This window comes from Carettochelys insculpta, chromosome 2, assembly GCF_033958435.1.
Source record: "Carettochelys insculpta isolate YL-2023 chromosome 2, ASM3395843v1, whole genome shotgun sequence".
In the NCBI taxonomy this organism is placed as follows: domain Eukaryota; kingdom Metazoa; phylum Chordata; order Testudines; family Carettochelyidae; genus Carettochelys; species Carettochelys insculpta.
This window is the reverse complement of record NC_134138.1, coordinates 110,876,593-110,895,797: the sequence shown is the minus strand read 5'-3', so window position 1 is coordinate 110,895,797 and position 19,205 is coordinate 110,876,593. Positions and strand designations below refer to the sequence as shown.

General features: G+C 43.4%; 1 protein-coding gene across 3 annotated transcripts in view; it reads right to left on the bottom strand.

Annotated features, from left to right (window-relative positions):
* ZNF236 (zinc finger protein 236) overlaps positions 1-18,963 on the bottom strand; it is a 178,311-nt gene extending 159,348 nt beyond the window's left edge. For all 3 annotated transcript variants that reach the window (XM_074987533.1, XM_074987534.1, XM_074987535.1), the window contains exon 1: positions 18,823-18,963. In XM_074987533.1, coding sequence (XP_074843634.1) covers positions 18,823-18,883 — 61 coding nt within the window. In that variant the 5' untranslated portion in view covers positions 18,884-18,963. The remainder of the gene's footprint in view (positions 1-18,822) is intronic.
* Between the last annotated feature and the right edge of the window lie 242 nt (positions 18,964-19,205).

Sequence of the window (19,205 nt, the reverse complement as noted above, 5' to 3'; positions counted from 1 at the left end):
CTACAGAGCCTGCATCCTCAGCACCCTCCTTTATGGCAGCGAGACTTGGACTCTGTATGCCCGCCAGGAAAAGAGGCTGAACGTCTTCCACTTGCGCTGCCTCAGACGCATCCTTGGAATATCATGGAAGGACAGAGTGACCAGCACCGCTGTCCTCGAGCAAGCTGGAATCCCAACCATGCACACCCTCCTCAGGCAGCATCGACTCCGCTGGCTTGGCCACGTCCACAGGATGAATGATGGAAGGATTCCAAAAGACATCCTGTATGGTGAGCTAGCCTCTGGCAAAAGACCTCCCGGACGCCCCCAGTTGCGCTACAAAGATGTCTGCAAGAGAGACCTCAGAGAGGTAGACATCGAGCTGGGCAACTGGGAAGAACTAGCGGACAACCGCAGCAGATGGAGGCAGGGGTTACACAAGGGCCTTCAGAAGGGCGAGATGAAGATCAGACAGCTAGCAGAGGAGAAGCGAGTGCACAGAAAGCACAATAAGGACTTGCCAGACACCCACTACATCTGCAAGAGATACAGCTTACACTGAACACTGGCTATAAACTCTCAAAGCAGATGCAACTTTTAAAAAAAAATGATTATCAAACCTATGGAAGAAAACAAATTCTCTTCTTTGCCATTTTCATCCTGATAGGCTGTGCATGCTGTGGGAGAGGGAGGACTAGGGGGAGGAGGAAGGAGACACGTGTTGGGAGCCAAACAGAAAAGCAGCGTCAAACCAGGACACCAAGGTGGCACTCAAAAGGTGAGTGCAACATTGTATATTCTGATTGCACTGAAATCTCTCCACTTGGCCTTGCCAGTGTTGGGATTTGGATCTCTTGACACTGTCCAGTCACAAATTCAACACCTCTTCAATTCAGAACAACATGATATTGCAGAACTACAGTTTAGTATTTCATCCAAATATAGTGTAATTCCATCTCACAGCTTGCATGTCTGACTGTCTCCATTAGATAAAGAACATTCTTCAGAAGTACAGAATATTTTACTCCAGAACAAATATTGACTCAAGAGTTGCATACTTAAATTGTCAAAATGCAAGCACTTCTCATTATGGGCGACACTGAAGCGTCACTTTACTTCTCATTAGTATAATCTAATAATCTTGGGTTATTACATTTAAAAACTTGGGCCTAGCTACTCCTTCAATTAAAGCACATTTGCATACAATATCAGAATTCTATCCACCTACAGAAAAGTTTAATATTTCTCACCACTGCGCAAACTTCTGAGGAATCTGATCTGAGTTTTTCCTCATATAAGAAGATTGCTCCCACAAAGGATTTAAATCTGTGCTTTCTTCTCCAATGAAACATTGTCTTGAACATTTATCAAGCTGTCCAATTCATCTTTTATCAATGAAGGTGACACACTTTGCGGAAATTAATTCAGCATATAAGAAATAGGTTTCTAAGCATAAAATGATTAACCCTTCCTACATGTTTTTTCCTATGGAGAGATTAACCCATGAGACCTCATCCATCCTTTATTCCAAAAGTATTGTTGGAGCTTTCTATCAATTTATTAAACTATCAGATTTCTTTAAGACCACCACCTTCAGCTAAATTTATTTCATACCTTGAGGCTGCTTCTAGACTATGAGATAAAATCAAATTTAAAGAATTTAACTTGACATTAAAACATCACTGTCTTCACTGTAAATGTCATTAGCTCAATTAAGTCTATCCTAATATTGATAAAATGTCGATATTAACAGACAGGTATAGCGTCAATCTCGAGTTTAAAATGTCAAATAAAGACTCATGCGGAAGCGCCATGTCCTTCATTCAAATTTATTAGCCTTCACAAGTGTGTCATATGTATCCCACAAAGCTAGGCGCAGGAGCCAGGAAATTGTCCAGGGCTGGTGCGCTATCCAGCTTCCCAGGCCCCACAAGCTGTGCAGACCCAGGAAACTGACAGCGCTGCTGCACCTGGCTCCCAGCTCAGAATGCGGAGCTGAGGGAACCGTGGGATAGGTTCCCACAATGCACTGCTGCAACAGTCGAAGTTTGGTGATTTCAGTGTGGAAGCAATACATCAAATTTGTTGGAAGCCTGTGGGAAGTGAGGATACTCAAAATCAATTAAAAATAGCATTATAAAATCAATTTTTAATACATTTGAATTCATCTTCTAGTGTAGATGTAGCCTGTGTTAGGAACCTGGGCCCAGAGAGTGAAGCTGGAAGCAGGGCCTGCAGCTGACCCAGACTCTGAGTAACCTAACACAGGTAACGGTTTTATAATGGGTAGCTGGACTGGCTAGAGGAGCTAGCACACTGGATCTCAAGATCAGCAGCCACCACTCAAAGCATTTGCCCACAGCTGCTACAGCACCTATGTGTACTTGTTTGCAGATTTGCACCACTCTTGAAACCAGCCTTGCTTCACTCCAGATAACCCATTGCTGACTCCAACTCCTAAGATATATCCCTCGGCTCCTAACCTGGCTACATAGGTAGGGTGCAGTGATGAACACAACCTGCTGTTTCTGCTGATCAACTTCTATTAACTGTCCCAGCACCACAGTGGCCACTGTAGCAAGATTTTCACAAAACTTGATGTCAGTGGAACTTAGAATCTAGTGAAGATAAAGGAAGGAGGCAAATTTTGGGCGACTACTTCAATTATCTGCACGTGGCATTTGGGCTACGTAAAACTCCAGGGACCTTCCATAAATGACATCTTTAGGGGACCAGTTTGTCTTCATGTACCTGGCCAACATCCTCATTTTTTCCTGAAGTCAGGATATCCACAATCAGTACACATGCACTGTCTTATTTCTACAGGCAATTTATTAAAGGATTCTTAGGCCTGTTTGCAACTATAACAGTGTTCCTGTAAAAGTAAGTCTGATTTGCCTGATTCACAGAGGCTCAATGGCCCTTTAATCAACAAGAAAGCATTTGCATCTCAGCATCTATCCTAACTCATCCAGACCCCCCTAAATCACTTACAATAAAGGACAATTTGCCTCAAGTGCAGTTTTAACACAACATATAGTCCCTCCCAAGCCCCACATCCTTTTTTCCCCCCTTCAAACACTAACCCCAGCAGGGAAAAATCCAGCATCTGGGACAAGGAGCTATGTGGCAGCTTTCGATGAGTGGTGTCATCTCCTACAAAGAATCCAGCTCTCGATCCAAGTCCTGAGGGACGAGAAGCTAGGATTGTTATACGCCTTAACCAATGCCAGATCCCATGGTCCCTCTTCTTCATGCCAATTTTCTTGCAACCTATTGCCTGGGGACATAACTTGGGAAACAATATGATGCCTTCTATTTTCTCCTTTCTTCCCAACAATCCATTTTTAGCCCAGGTCCACCAGATCCTAAACAATGTGGGTATCTAAAGTGGCTCCAAGTTCCAGTGTCAAAAGGTACCTATCATAAAGGTTCTATTTAAGTTCCAAAGAGTCAGTCTAGCCTTCAAGTAAGGAAAGTATTCCAGGATTTGCTGCCTGAAGGCCATTTTAGCCAATACAAGACTTGGAATCTAGTCTTCACGAGCTTCTGGCACCCAGGCCTATGAATTTATTCTAATGGTTTTATAAAGGTCCTACAACCTCTGCACCCATACCAATACCCCACAATCAAAACTCTTAGGTCTCCTCCAGCCTCTGCCCATGCCTTCTTAGCTTAGGTCAGATGTCAGCAACTTGTGGCTCTTTAAAGGAGCTACTTGCAACTCCAGGCACTGCCACAGCTCACTGCTCTTGCAGTTCCCTGTCCTGCTCTGCTGAAATAATTAAACTAAATTTAATCGGTTTAACAACTGGCAGGGCGGTGGGAGGGATCCAGCTGTTAAACCAATTAAATTGAATTCCATTATTTCAGCAGAGCAGGGCAGTCAGCCACCCATGCTGTAGGAGGGGGAAGTGAGCAGGAGAGCTGGAGAGAGGGGTGGCAGAGTCTGCCCCTGTTGGAACTGCACAGCCTCACTGAGAAGCAGGCAGCAGAGGAGCAGTGAGGGAGAAGGAAAGCAGGAGGCCAAGTCTGCCCCTGCTGGAGCTATGCAGCCCTGCTGAGAAGGAGTCAGGGAGCACCAGCAGCGTGCACATGCACCCAGCTGGAGGAACTCACTGGTTAAGGCGGGTTAACCCTGTCTTTGAGATTGAGGGGTTAATCCTGGGGATGGAGGGGGCATGTTTGAGAGGGAGAAGGATTAAGCCTGGGGTTGCGGGAGGTGCTGATTTGGGGTTATGGGGTTAAAGTAACGAAATTTCTACCTGGTACAAATCATTGTGTGCGCACAATTCTTAAAATAGGGGTTACAAAAAGTACAGTCTGCCGTCACTTATGAAGGACTGTCTTGTACTGACATGCACTGCAGCTCTTCAAGTATAGATTTTCTAACCGAATTTGAAAAAATGGTTCATTTCACTATTTTGGTTGCTGACCCCAGCCTAGGTCAACTATATTAACATATCTAACTATCAAAATGACAGACTCCTTGGGACACACAAGAAGTCACACAAGAAGTCTTGTGGTATCTTATAGGCTAACAGACATTTTGGAGCATAAGCTTTCGTGGGCAAAGACTTGCTTCATCAGATGCATGAGTGGGTGGGTGGGGTAGTTTCAGAGGGGTATTTAAAGAGTGGGGTCCCAGAAAAAGGGAGGGCCAGAGCTGACAAGGTCTATTCAGCAAGGTGGAAATGGCCCAGTATCAACAGTACTTATCAAAAGAGGAAAAAAAAAAAAAGTCAGATCAGACAGAGGGATGTGAGCCTGTGTCAGAGTCTAATGGGGAGATATTAGCATCCAGAGGAGAGAAACTGTCTTCGAAAGCTGTGATCCACTCCCACTCTCTGTTTAATCCATGGTTAATGGAGTCAAATTTGCAAATAAATTGCAGCTCAGAGATTTCTCTCTCCATTTGATTTTTGAAATTTTTTTGTTTCAGGACTGCCCCTGCAACAGTCCTCACTGCCAACTCTGCTTACATATCTACACCAATGACATCATCACAGGACCTAACATCAACTATACCATCAGAGGCTACTTTACCTGCACATCTACTAATATAACACATGCCGTCATGTCCCAGCAATGGCCCACTGCAATTTACATTGGCCAAACTGCACAGTCTCTATGTAAAAGAATAAAAGGACATAAATCAGACATCAGGAATGGTAATATATAGAAGCCTGTGGGGGAACACTTCAGTCTCCCTGGACACTCAGTGGCAGATTTAAGGGTGGCAGTCCTGAAACAAAAAAGTTTCAAAAATCCAATGGAGAGAGAAATCTCTGAGCTGCAATTTATTTGCAAATTTGTCTCCATTAACCATGGATTAAACAGAGACGGGGAGGGGCTCGCAGTTTACAAAGGCAGCTTCTCTGCTCTGGGTGTTAATATCTCCCCATTAAACTCTGACAAAGGCTCACATCCCCATCTGATCTGACTTTTTTCCTCCTTTCATAAGTACTGTTGATACTGGGCCATTTCCACCTTGCTGAATAGACCTTGTCAGCTCTGGCCCTCCCTTTTACTGGGGCCCCACTCGTCAAATACCCCTCTGAAACCACCCCCCACCCCCACTCATGCATCTGATGAAGCGGGTCTTTGCCCACCAAAGTTTATGTTCCAAAAAATCTGTTAGTCTATAAGGTGCCACAAGACTTCTTGTTGTTCTCGAAGATACAGACTAACCCGGCTACCTCTCTGGTACTTGCTACAGTCTGGCAATCTTGGGCCACTGCACCCTCCTGCCCCAACAGCAACACAACTCTCGTTGTAGGAGGTTGCTCAGGGCTGAGACATGGTGAGCGCTCTGGGCAGCATTTATGTTAGGGAGCTCCCTGCCCCTGGGCAATGGGAGCTTTAGAATTTTGTTTATCACCTGAACATGAATTTTTGTTTATCGCCTGTGACTTGCCCATGACTTTTACTAAAAACATATGGCAATTAAAATGTAGCCTTATCCATAGGTCCCATTGTGAGATGAGGTCACTCAGGTAGAGTGAGGAGCAAATAGAATGGCTTGGACAAATCACCAAAAAAGCTGGTGATACTGCAATACTTAGATTTACCAAGGTTGCACCTCACTGAGTACACAGCAGTCAAAACAACCCATTTCCGTTAAAGAACCCAAGCTGAGTCCTCCATCCTGATGGTCAGATTAAATGTGATGATCAATATTGAAAATACTAATTTCATCCTATAAAATAAGAAGTTCTTCTGATCCCAAAGGATCAACCAGACACCCAAGTTAACATATAACTTAGATCTTACCCAAAATACATATTTATTCCCAATCTTAACTAAACTGAAATTTATTTAAAAAGAAAAAAAGGATATTGGTTAAAAAAATCAATATACACATATTCATGAGTTCTATTCTTGACGTTCAGATATACAGAGTTGTTGAGCTTTGCAGTTGCAGATGGATCTTTTTCAGATCAGTCCAGAATTATGTTGGTATTTTTTATAGGAGAACCAGGATATCCTGGAATCTCATCCTTCATGGCTTGCAACTTTCTCCATGAGCATCCAAGCAGCTAGGAAATGAAAAAAGGATCCTCTCCAAATGGACTTCATATATTTGCAGCAGCCTCTTGGCCTGGGAGAACAATTGGCTTTTAGTATAACCTGTTGTCTCCCAAACATCATGGCAGTTAGCACTGGGTAATTTATGCATTAAACATTTTATATACAGTGACCACAATCTTCAAAGAGTTATATAAACAGTAATACTACTTCAATGAAGTTTCATCATAAATGTATATATTCTCTTTTCATCTAGAATCAAAGCAATAGTAACTGAAAAGGACTGTTTGTTTACATCAGAAGACCTGAGCAAATACCCACCTTCTAATTGTCTTACAATGCAAGTTTGCATTTCAAAGTTCTATTCTAACATAACACAACTATCATTTATACATTTTCCTAACAAGTCTTTAAAGGTCTACCCAGAGTCAGACTATGAGCTGGTTAACTCTGTTTGGGTAAACAACACATTTTAAATCAGATGTCTAATATTTCAATGAGAAAATGTCACACTGCTGTTACCTTTCCAAGACTTTCACTAAAAATACCCATGGCTGTACTTATGAATACACTGCAGGTTTTTTCAACATGCCTTATTTTGACATTCCAACCCCTAAGTAATGGAAAAGTGTGCTCAGCCAGCCACAGCATTTCAAATAGGAATGTTCACACTGAAAAAGCCCAGTTTAGAAAAAACCAGCAATGCATTTTGGGCATGCATCCTACACTGGCTGGCATTTCATTCACTCACAAGGGACTGTGGGAAGTCAACAAGAAGCACAAGGTTTTCTGGGAACAAGGAATTTGTCCCTTCAGCCTCTTCTCTTCCTGGAGCTCCCCCCAAATTTTAAATTGCTAGAGCTAGCCCAGCACACCAGCATCCACAGGCAGCAGCCATGGATCTTTCATTCCAACCTTTCCTGTCAGAGCAATCACAAATATGGGATGGTGCACAGCAGGTGTTGTGGACACCACACAATGCAGAAGCCCTAACATTGAGCTTCCTATCCCACCATACAGAGTCAAAGGAGGAGGTGGCAGAGGAAAGCTGCAGCTGCCTCACACCCCAATCTCAGACAGCAGCAGATGCTTCCTGTTCTGTCACAGGTCCTGTTCACCACTGACCATCACTTGGGCCAGACAGACCAGCAAGGAGTAGTGGGATCACGCTGTCCTGCAGGTGTGGGAGGACTAAAAGTGGCCACAGAACTTTAAGATGCATAAAGCTAACTTCTTTGAGCTCTGTGCTGAGCTGTCACCAGAACTGCACCACCAGCACACACAAATGAGAGCTGCACTCTCTGTGGAGAAGCGTGTTCCCACTACTGTGTGGACGCTGGTTACCCAATTGCTATCACTCAGCTGCCAATCAATTTGGAGTGGGGGACAATGCCTACCCCTTACAGCCATGGCTCATGAAGCCTTACACCAGGGAGCTAGACAGCAATTGGCTCAGCAGATGCCACATGGTTGTTGAATGCACATTTGGATGCTTGAAGGCAAGGTGGTGCTGCTTATGTGGGAGGCTTGACCTGCTCAGGACCACACCCCACAATCCTGGCTTCATGCTGTTGCTTTACAACCTATGTGAGGCTATGACTAAATTAACAGGCTTCTGTCAGGAGCCTGGAGGTCTCCTGATAGAAGTCTGCCACTCTAGGAGCCTTCTGTTGAAATCCCAGTCATCCTTGTTCCACAAGGAAGAAGGAATGTGGCAGCAGAGGGGGTTTTCCCGATATCCGGTAAACTGCATCGCGCAACTTGCATATCTACACGTAACCTGAGAGAAAGAAAGAAGCATTTGCTCATGGCTGGCATGCAGAGACAGAGTTTATGGCCCATGCACTGGAGCAGCCAGACATTCATGCTGTCAGGGCAGCCCATAAGGTGGCCATCAGTATCAGGGAGTCTCTGAGGAACCACTCTGACAATGATGAACACTGAGATTTTTGTGGTGGTTTATGGGGGTGAGTGACACTCTCCCTCTCCCCCTACCTCCCTACTACCCATGTTCCCTAGACTAGTTCTACAAATAAATGTAATGAACATACATTCACGTTTTCTTGAATTGAATTGTTATAATTCATAATACAGGAGCAATTGGATAAGGATTGGAAAGAGAGGAAAGAGTGACACCTGAGTTTTCCTTAATCCAACAGCAAATTTAAAATATAGCAACAATGGATAAGGGTTGGAGGTTTTAGAAACAGAGGGTAGAGAAGCCATGAGGACAGGGAAAGCACAGAAAGCCAGCAGATGTAATGCAAGGAAAAGAAATCCTGCAAAGCCACACAGCGTGGGCGGGGGGAGGGGCACATAGGAAAAGCCATTTAATATTTGCAGGGCTCCCAGGCAGGGTGGGGGGAGGGAATTCTGTTCCCAGAAAAAAAGGGGAGCAGAGCTCACATCACTGGCTAACCTGAGAAATGCTTTCCCAAATCCTCTGAGCTTGAATGAGATGCACATTTCCCTGAGCAGTCTGACTCAACTGAAGGGGGAGACAGAGCTCAAAACGCTGGCTACCTTTTCAAATTCAGAGGGCTTCTTAGGACACCTGAGAAAAAGACAGCAGAGCTTGCAGCAGTACCTCGAGTGACTCCCTACAACTGCATGATGGGAAGCTTAGAGGAGCAATGTGAAGATACAAAGAGGTATTATGGCGAATGTAAGACCAGGGAGGTGTATAAGACAATTAGGAATATTAATGGCAAATGGCAACCAAAGCACAGGGCTATCAAAGATGAGAACAAAGAAGTGCTCATGACCAGGAAGAAGATTGTGCAGCGATGGATGAGATATTGCACCCATCTATACAAAGCACAGATGGACTCAAGTGTTTCAAAGAGACTGATTGAAGAACTGAAAGAGGTATCTCCACCAAGCATTGAGAGTGAGACCGCTATTTCAAAGGAGGAAGTAGAAGCAGCAGTGAAACAACTAAAGAACAAGAGCCCTGGAAATGATAAGATCACAGGAGAGATGATGAAATACGGTGGAGAAAGCATGATTCAGGAAATACACCAACTACGTAATATAGAATGGAAAGAAGGGATGGCGCCTAAAGAATGGACAAGATCTGTGCTAGTGACAATACCCAAGTAAGGAAGTACACTCGAGTGCAAGAACTACAGAACGATTGCCCTAACGAGTCATCGAGGTAAGGTGCTGATGATGATACTGACTGAGAGACTAAGATCACAGATAGAAGAATATATAGCAGACGAGCAAGCGGGGTTCAGAAAAGATAGAAGTACCATATAGCAGATATTGGCACTAAGACTGATAGCGGAGAAAGCTCGATGAAAGAAAAAGAACATATACACTTTCCTTGTCGATTTTCAAAACGCATTTGACAGTATAGATCAGAAAGTGACTTGGGTGGTGTTGGAGTCATACTGAGTGGATAGCAGACTGATACGGTTGTTGAAGGATATCAATGATAATCCGGAGGCAGTGGTGAGAACATACAGGGAAGTGGGAAGTTGGTTTAAAACAAATAGAGGTACGGGACAAGGAGATCCAATATCGCCAAGTATCTTCATCGCGCATCTGGAAAGAGCGATGGACAAGATCAAAGAAGGGGTAGAAGGGATATCTGTGTATAAGAAAAGAATTAACAACTTGACGTTTACAGATGATGTAGTTATTGAGGAAGATGAGGAGAAGCTAGCAAAAACAGTGCAGGTGTTAAATGAAGAAGGGAAGTGGTATGGACTGATTATGAACATTGATAAAACAAAAACAATGGTATTTGGAGATAAGGAAATAGGAAGGAAGGAAGATCAGTATCGATGATATTGAACTAGAAAACGTAGAGAAGTTCACATATCTGGGGAGCAACATAATGTATGATCTAGACTGTAAGAAGGAAATAGCGACTAGAATAGCGAAAGCAAGAGCAAGTGAAGGCGATGGATAAGATCTGGAAAAGCAAAGCAATTAGCTTAAGAACAAAGCTGACTGTCTTGAAAACACGTGTATTCAGCAGCATGTTGTACGGATGTGAGACATGGGCGACAACGAAAGATTCGAAAAGAAGAATATTGGTGTTCAAAAGGAGTTACAGAAAGATTCTGAGAATAGGCTGGATGCAGAAGGTCACCAATGAGGAATTATATAGAAAGATACAGCTGAAAGAGAACCTGCTGCAGAAGGTTATAAAACGGAAGCTACAACTATTTGGGCATATTTGCAGAATGGACGACGAACGAAAAATCAAGACCCTGCTATTCGTCATAATGGACAGTTCAAATAGGAGGCAGACCCCACGGAGAATGGATAGATGATATAGTAGATTGGTGCGGAGCTAGTCTACAGAAACTAAGCCACTCAGCACTGAACAGGGAAAGATGGAAGGAAATAGTGAGAGAGGCATCAGACACCAACGGGAGTTGTGCCCACGGTTGTTATTAATGATGATGATGATCCAAAAAAAATCTACTCCCGGTATGCAGACAGATCAAATACTTCTTTTGATTAGAGCATCTACTCCGCAGCAAAGTAAAACCAACAAGACTCTAGTCAGTTTCTCTTCTGCTCTTCAGAGATCTGTAGGCAGCAATGAATCATGCTGCAGCAACTTAAACTGCAGCAAGGGAGGTTTAGGTTGGCCATTAGGAAAAAGTTCCTACTGTCAGGGTGGTCAAACACTGGAATAAATTGCTGAGGGAGGTTGTGGAATCTCCTTCTGTGGAAATACTTAAGAACAGATTAGATAAATGTCTATCAGGGTTGGTCTAGACAGTGCTTGGTCCTGCCATGAGGGCAGGGGAGCTGGACTAGATCACTTCTCAAGTTCCCTTCCAGTCCTAGCATTCTATGATTCTATGACTTTAGGGAAACCTATCTACAGAGGAGGAAGACCCAGGAAGAGAGACTGGAGACAGAATACAGCAGTAGAAACAACACCTTCTCCCGGTAAACCAAGCAGAAGCCTTAAGGACATATATAGTATGGGCATGCACTCCCTATTCCAGGGGGGTCAGCAAACTCTGACATATACCAAAAGTGGCATGTGAGCCGATTTTCATCAGCACACAAAGTGGGAGCTCAGGCCTCTCCCTCCTCCCCCATGCAGCCAGGAGCTTGCTGAAAGCCATGCCACCTGTGGATTAGCAAAAAGACCAACTAATGCTATGCTACCCAACCACCACCTAAATGGTAAAGCTCTGTATATTTATTTATTTATTTATTTAATGAAGCTGTTGTAAGGAGGACCATTACCGACTTTAAAAAGTATCACCAGCACTTGGACTGGTCAAAAGTTCAAATATCAGCACTCCACCTCGGAAAGGTTGTTGACCCCCACCCTATTCCATAGAGAACACATTTGGGGGTGGGGGATTATTTATATACATTATATATATTTTGAACGCTGACAGATGCCACTCTTTAACTCTGATATTTTAAAACAATTCCAAATTTCAGTTTCACAGCAAGGCTGCAGGGGACTATTTGCATGGCTGCAAATTAAGGACAATGGAAAATAAGAGGCTCACTATGGGGACAGAGATACAAGATCCCCACAGGAGCTATATGCAGGGAAAGCTGTGCTTGCTGGGCAGAGGTGAGACCCCTCAGCTTGGACCACAACAAGGTCTGAGTCCCAAAATACAGATGTCTTAATTTAAGAAATTCAGAGTGTCTGTACATAATCTAGTACATATCAGTGCAAGTTATTACCCTTTCTTCCGCTTTAATAAGAATTTTCAGTCATTTCCATCTTCTCCTACCCAAGAAACACCTGCAAAATGAGACTATACATTTTGGAATATTACTGACAGTAAAATGAAACACTTTGTTCAAGATGAGTTAAAACACAACTTGGAAAGTACATCAAGAGCAGCCAGATTATTCTGTGCTCTCCATTCTCACACAGAAACTAGGAAAAAGAGTGGAGAATATGTTAACTCACAGCTGGGTCTCAATTTCTCCTTATTTTCCCCTTCTTAGCTGGCAGACTGGGAGAATGCCCCAGGAGATTATTTTTCTTTTTTTTTTTTTTTTTTAAATCTCGCTCCTGTCCTGCAATACCCACTCTCACCTGCAGTAAAGCACATTTTATCTGCTCCTGCAGGACACCTGAGAATCCAGCCTTACTGCACAACTCTAAATACAGACTTCTTTTTCCAGTTCAAAACAATGAGAAGTCCTGTGGCACCCACTCCATCTTTGCCCATGAAAGATAAATCTGTTAGTCTATATGGTGCTACAGAGCTTCTCACTGTTTTTGCAGATACAGACTAACACAGCTACCCCTCTCATACTTGTTTCCCAGGTCATTTTCTTTATCTGACTGGTTCTAATCTATTTCCTGTTTTGCTCTCCATAGAGAAGCTACAGCCTCTCAGGAAAGCAGGTCAGGGTACACCCAACCTGTCCCTACTACCCAGGAGATCTAATGTTAGGATGTGTACCCAGACAGGGGAAAAAAATCTCACCCTTAAGCATACAAACAATCCCAATCTCAGGAACGTTAAGGCTATCTGCTGTTCATGATATTTATTAGAGATTAGTGAAGGAAGCACAATAAATGCATAGTTGTTCTGGGTCAAATAATATACACTGTTCAGTTTCTTCTGTATGAATCAACTTCAACATCACACGGATTAATTACTTGTAGAGCTAGCCCAAAAATGGCAGTTCTGGTCTGCAAAGCATTTTGAGATTTAAAACAAAAACACCACACACTTTGGAAATAAATCAACTTCAAAAAGTCTATGAAAACTGTTTTAAAGAAAATAATCAGAAGGTTGTGTTTTAATATTTTGTATGCAAAATTCTGTCTAACTGGCTGAAGGAGACACTGGAAACAGAGTTCAGCAGCTTAAAACATGGAGCCCCCACAAAACTTTTCAGCCTGATGCAGTCAAAGAACTGGAACTCCATAAGACTTAGGAAGCCTGGTCTGAGCCAGCACCTCTAGGCACTTATTTCTGATCATCTCACAGGCCTCTAAGGAGCCAAAGAACTGAGATAATCATAGCTCCCTGATTCACTGGACACTTGGAGCATAGGGGTATGACGAGACTGCAATTAAAATCCATCACTGGCCTACGCCAACTAACTCAGGATAAGGATCTGTTTAATTACTATGTAGATGTTCGGACTCAGGCTAGGACATTTGTTCTAGAACCAGGAAGTTAGAAGACTCCAAGAAATCTAGCTGCAGATTGAGCCCAAGCATCTATACCACAAACATGCCTAAAGCCAGTGCCTCACAACCCCAAAATCAACTAGCCTGGACCAGCCAGAGGTGTCAGACATACCCCAAGGACCAAGGTATCTGCTGGCAGATTACCTTAGAGGTGAACATTCGGAAAGATCAGGCTTCTTGGGAGGTATAAAGGCAAGCTGGCTGAAACCTCGAGTTCTTTCAGAATTCCACTGAAATTAAACCTGTCTCCTTACAGAGTCCCATCAAAAATCAAACTAAATGAACAAGTTTCCAAGAATTTTTTTCTTATAAGCTAGTTAACTATCTTTTCTCTGGATAAATCTCCCAATTATCCCATAATTTATTCATGGTTGTAAACAGATGTCACTGACAAGACATTTTTTGTTCCAAGCAAAAAGTATCCTGAAAGCAGTCAACAAACAAGAGAATCATGCCTGAAACAGCCAAGTGGGGAAAGCCCCAAAGCCACCTTTAGAGAAGCTTGTACTGAACACCCATAGGGTTGCACAGTTCCTCTCTCAAGACTCTCAATTGCATCCTAACTTGGCACAGCCCAGGGCTTCCCACCCTGCCTGCAGCCCAGGTTTTTCTGCAGGGAGCAAGGATGCCAAGTTGTCAAAAAGTTGTTATTAAGCAACATGACAGTTGCTAAAGTATGAATCCATTAACATTAAAGTCAATTGGGACAGCCCTGTGCAGCTACAAAACGAGACCTGCATCCACACCTGTGGATGTAAACAGCCACAGATATAAAGTGGGTAGCCACAAATTTGCAAGGGTTTGTTTTTTGGTTTTTCGGGAAATGAAACTTGAGGAACCATCCCGGATTGAAGTGTTAATTAGAGGAGGTTTTGGAACAAATAGATAAACTTAATGTTAACGAATCACCGGGACTGGATGGCATTCATCCAAGAGTTCTGAAAGAACTCAAATGGGAAATGGCAGAACTATTAACATTAGTTTGTAACCTGTCCTTTGGATCAGCTTCTGTACCTAATGACTGGAAGATAGCTAATGTGACACCAATATTTAAAAAAGACTCTAGAGGTGACCCTGGCAATTACAGACCAGTAAGTCTAACGTTAGTTCCAGGCAAATGAGTTGAAACAATAGTAAAGAATAAAATTATGAGGCATGTAGAAGAACATAATTTGATGGGCAAAAGTCAACATGGTTTCTGCAGAGGGAAATCATGTCTCACTAATCTGTTAGAGCTCTTTGAAGGGGTTAACAAACATGCAGACGGGGAGCTCCAGTAGATATAGTATACTTAGATTTCCAGAAAGCCTTTGACAAGTTACCTCATCAAAGGCTCTTATGTAAATTAAGTTGTCATGGGATACGAGGGAAGGTCCTTTCATGGACTGAGAACTGGTTAAAAGACAGGAAACAAAGGGTGGGCATAAATGGTAAATTTCCCGAATGGAGAAAGGTAACTAGTGGTGTCCCCCAAGGGTCAGTCCTAGAACCAATTCTGTTCAATTTATTCACAAAATGATCTGGAGAAGTGGGTGAGCAGCGAGGTGGTAAAGTTTGCAGATGTCACTAAACTGTTCAAGATAGTCAAGACAAAGGCAGACTGTGAAGAACTTCAAAAAGATCTCATCAAACTGAGCAACTGGGCAACAAAATGGCAAATGAAATTTAACGTGGATAAGTGTAAGGTAACGCACACTGGAAAAAATAACCCCACCTATTCTTACAGTATGATGGGGGCTAATTTAGCTATAACTAACCACGAAAGAGACCTTGGAGTTATCGAGGATAGTTCCTTGAAAACATCCAAGCAGTGTACAGAGGCTGTCAAAAAGGCAAATAGGAGGTTAGGTATTATTAAAAAAGGGATAGAAAATAAGACAAGGAGTATCTTACTGCCCCTATATAAACCTATGGTACGCCCACATCTTGAATACTGTGTACAGATGTGGTCTCCTCACCTAAAAAGAAGATATCCTGGCACTGGAAAAGGTTCAAAAAAGGGCAACTAAAATGATTAGGGGCTTGGAACAGGTCCCCTAAGAGGAGAGGCTAAGAAGATTGGGACTTTTCTGTTTAGAAGAGACTGAGGAGGGACATGATAGAGGTATATAAAATTATGACAGGTGTGGAGAGGGTGAATAAGGAAAAGTTATTTACTTGTGCCCATAATACAAGAACTAGAGGACATCAAATGAAATTAATGGGTAGTAGGTTTAAAACTAATAAAAGAAAGTTCTTCTTCACTCAGTGCATAGTTAACCTGTAGAACTCCTTGCCAGAGGAGACTGTGAAGGCTAGGACTATAACAGAATTTAAGAAAGCGCTAGATAAATTCATGGAGGTTAGGTCCATAAAAGGCTATTAGCCAAGGGTAGGAATGGTGTCCCTAGCCTCCAATTGTCAGAGGCTGGAGATGGATGGCAGGAGACAAATTGCTTGATCATTGTCTTTAGTCCACTCCCTCTGGGGCACCTGGCACTGGCCACTGTCAGCAGACAGACTACTGGGCTGGATGGACCTTCTGGCTGACCCAGTATGGCCATTCTTGTGTTCTTATGTAAGGTTTTAACACAAAATCTGCATCTGCAAAAATGAGCTGGGGGTATCTGCATCCATGGATCCACAGATATAAAGCAGATATCCAAGAATTTGCAAGTTCTATCAATAGGATGTAATTTGGTTCATGACAAAAAATTGCTAATACCCAAAAATTATCCCATCAGCTAATTACCAGCATCCATTGTATACACAGCTTAATTTATACTTTAAAAATGCTAAGTTTCATTTATAACTTTTTCTTTAGGTATATATGCTTTTTAAAAAAAAAAACAAAAAACTATACATTAACCTCTAGGTAACTGTCCACAACACATCCACTGTACCCAAGTAATGGCTGGGTTTGAAATCAAAGTATGACAAACATTACTGGATACATTTTTATCATCTCAAGGCTTCAAACAGCTTGAATAGCTTTGTTTTGGTCAGCTGGTACCATAAACTTGAAAAACATTTCTATACATTTGTCACCTTTATTCAAAAACGTTGTGTATTTAAATGTTAAATTACATGTATTGAAATTCATACAAATCCATATATAAACCATTACTGAAATGCACAGTAAACACAGAAATAAGTGCTTTGTTTTGAAAAAACAACAGAAGTCAGTATTACAAAACTGACTGCTAATTTGTACTAAAATCAAAGCTATTTGGGTGTCACTTTCTCTACATGCATCATTTTGTCTAAAATGAGCAGAACTAATTTTTTAAAGCAGTCATAAAAAGGTTTTCCAGTCAAACTAGCTGTAGTCCATTTGCATTGTTATTCTCAGAATAGGAAAATCCAGTCTTCTATAATATCTCCTTTTTGACAGCACATCAGGGCATTCCACTGAAAGCATACATCCCAATCTTGCATAGAGCACCATGTAGATGCCCCAACTTGCAGAAACCTAACTTGGGAACCAAATCCATACACATGCATTTCATTTTTCCAGTCTATGAGTAATTTCATTTAGTTCACTGTGACAACACATGCAAAAGTTACATATGTAAACATTTACAGGACTACACCATTAATTCTGATAAATTATTCCAAATTAACTACAGTTCAAACATAAAAAGCATGCTATGTCACTGCTATCATCATTTTCCCGTTCAAAAATTCCTAAAACCACCACGAATTCTCATTTAGCTAAGTAATCAGACAACTGCTATCGAAAAACTTTTTATACTCAGCTTTCAATGTTGTAATACACATCTGTGAAATCTGGGCACAAATAACACAATATGTTTTCGCTATTATCTAATATTGTATTTTTTTTTAAATCTACATAATGACTATCACAAAAGTGTTCTCTCTTTATTAAGGTAAGTACTTGGAAAGATGGAGAAAGATTCAAGTATTATTCAAGTAGTCCTTACACATAAAGTTCATATCCTTGCAGGATCAGGGCCTAAGATACAACTGCTGAATTTTTTGAGGTCCCTTTTTAAAGATAAATATTACATAGTATTTTCCAAAATGGAGTGAGATTTTAACTATATAATTAAAATGTTTCCCTGTAAGCTGAAGAACCGTTTAAGGTGTCTTAAAAATTAATTCCCAATTAGGAAACATATATCCTGCAAAATAATGAACATTTCACCCTGAGAAGAGGAAAACAAACATCATCTACTATGGGATAAGTGTGCTGTTGAATGCCCATACTGAAAAGGAACTCCCTGCTCTATTGGAGGGGGGATTCTATGCTGCACGTTATTAACAGGTGTAAGAAATCTAAATCAATCGCTTTGAAAGTGAACAAAAGGAACCTGAGCTTTCAGCACCTCTGCAAATTTGGGGTGTTACAACCATGCTTTCTTGGGGTTTCTCTCCGGTCTCCACCAAAAAATCCCACATAAAAACGAAAAGAACTGACCACCCAGGGGAAATAGAGGAACCCACTACACAAAGTCCTGTCCAATGCACCAATGCCAAAAAATCCGGTGCGATCCCAGTGCCCAGGGATCAAAAAGCACCACGAGCCGGAAGTAACAGCAGCCGCTCCTACGCTTTCAAGTTGACGCTGTCCTTACGCGCAACACTCGGGTTAGGACGACTTCAACTAAAACTCTCTCGAAAGTTAGAGCGCGCCCCAGCTGCGAGCCCGCCTCGGACACCGGCCCGTGTGCACAGCTGGGAGCCTGGGGCGCAGCTCCACCCCACGCCGACCCCGAGCCGGCTCGCCGCCCAGCCGTGTGCTGCAGGCTCGGCCGCGCTCCAGCCGAACCCGCACCCGCGGGAGAGGGGCGCACACGGCACACGCCGGGGGCTCGCTTCGGCCCCAGCTCCCCGTTTAAAACCCGCTCCGAACCTCCCCCGCGCCCCCCCCTCCGCGCGCCCATATAAACGGGCTCCGTCCGGGAAGGGGCAAGCGTCGCCCATGGTCGCCAGCACGCTGGTTCCGGCAGCCGCGCCGCTGCTACGGAGCTAGACAGGAATAGTGCAGGGCCGCTCAGTATCATTCCGCAGGGCCTGGCTCCCCACACACAATAGACCCGGCCTCCCCCCATATCCGGGGACTATATGCGGAGCCCGGCGGAGGCTTTCCGCCATCCCGAGGGACCCGGCCTCGAACCCTAGGGCGCGTACCGAGCCTGGCCAGCCTCGTTAGTTACCTGACTCGGCGCCGGCCTTGCTGTCTTCCCTGCTGGGCTTAGAAGGCCGCCCCCTCGGCATGGCTGCCCCCTCCCCCCGCACGCGCGTGCACGCGCGCGCGCACGCACACACTCTTCTCCACTACCCGCAACGGCGGTGGCGGAGGAAGAGGCGGTTGGAAGCGTGGGGCGGAAGAGACAGGAGCGTACCGGCCCTATACACAGAGATTAAGGAACTGTGTGGAGGTGCGCGAGACCAGCGAAACGCGCACGCGCGTGAAGGGAAGCGGGAGGGGGAATTCGCGAGGCCAAAGCGCTTGCGCTTTACCCGCGTGGACGCGAAAAAGGTCTGAGGTCTCGAGGGAAAAGCAAAACGAGTCTAGGGAAAGGCGGAGGCGCATGCG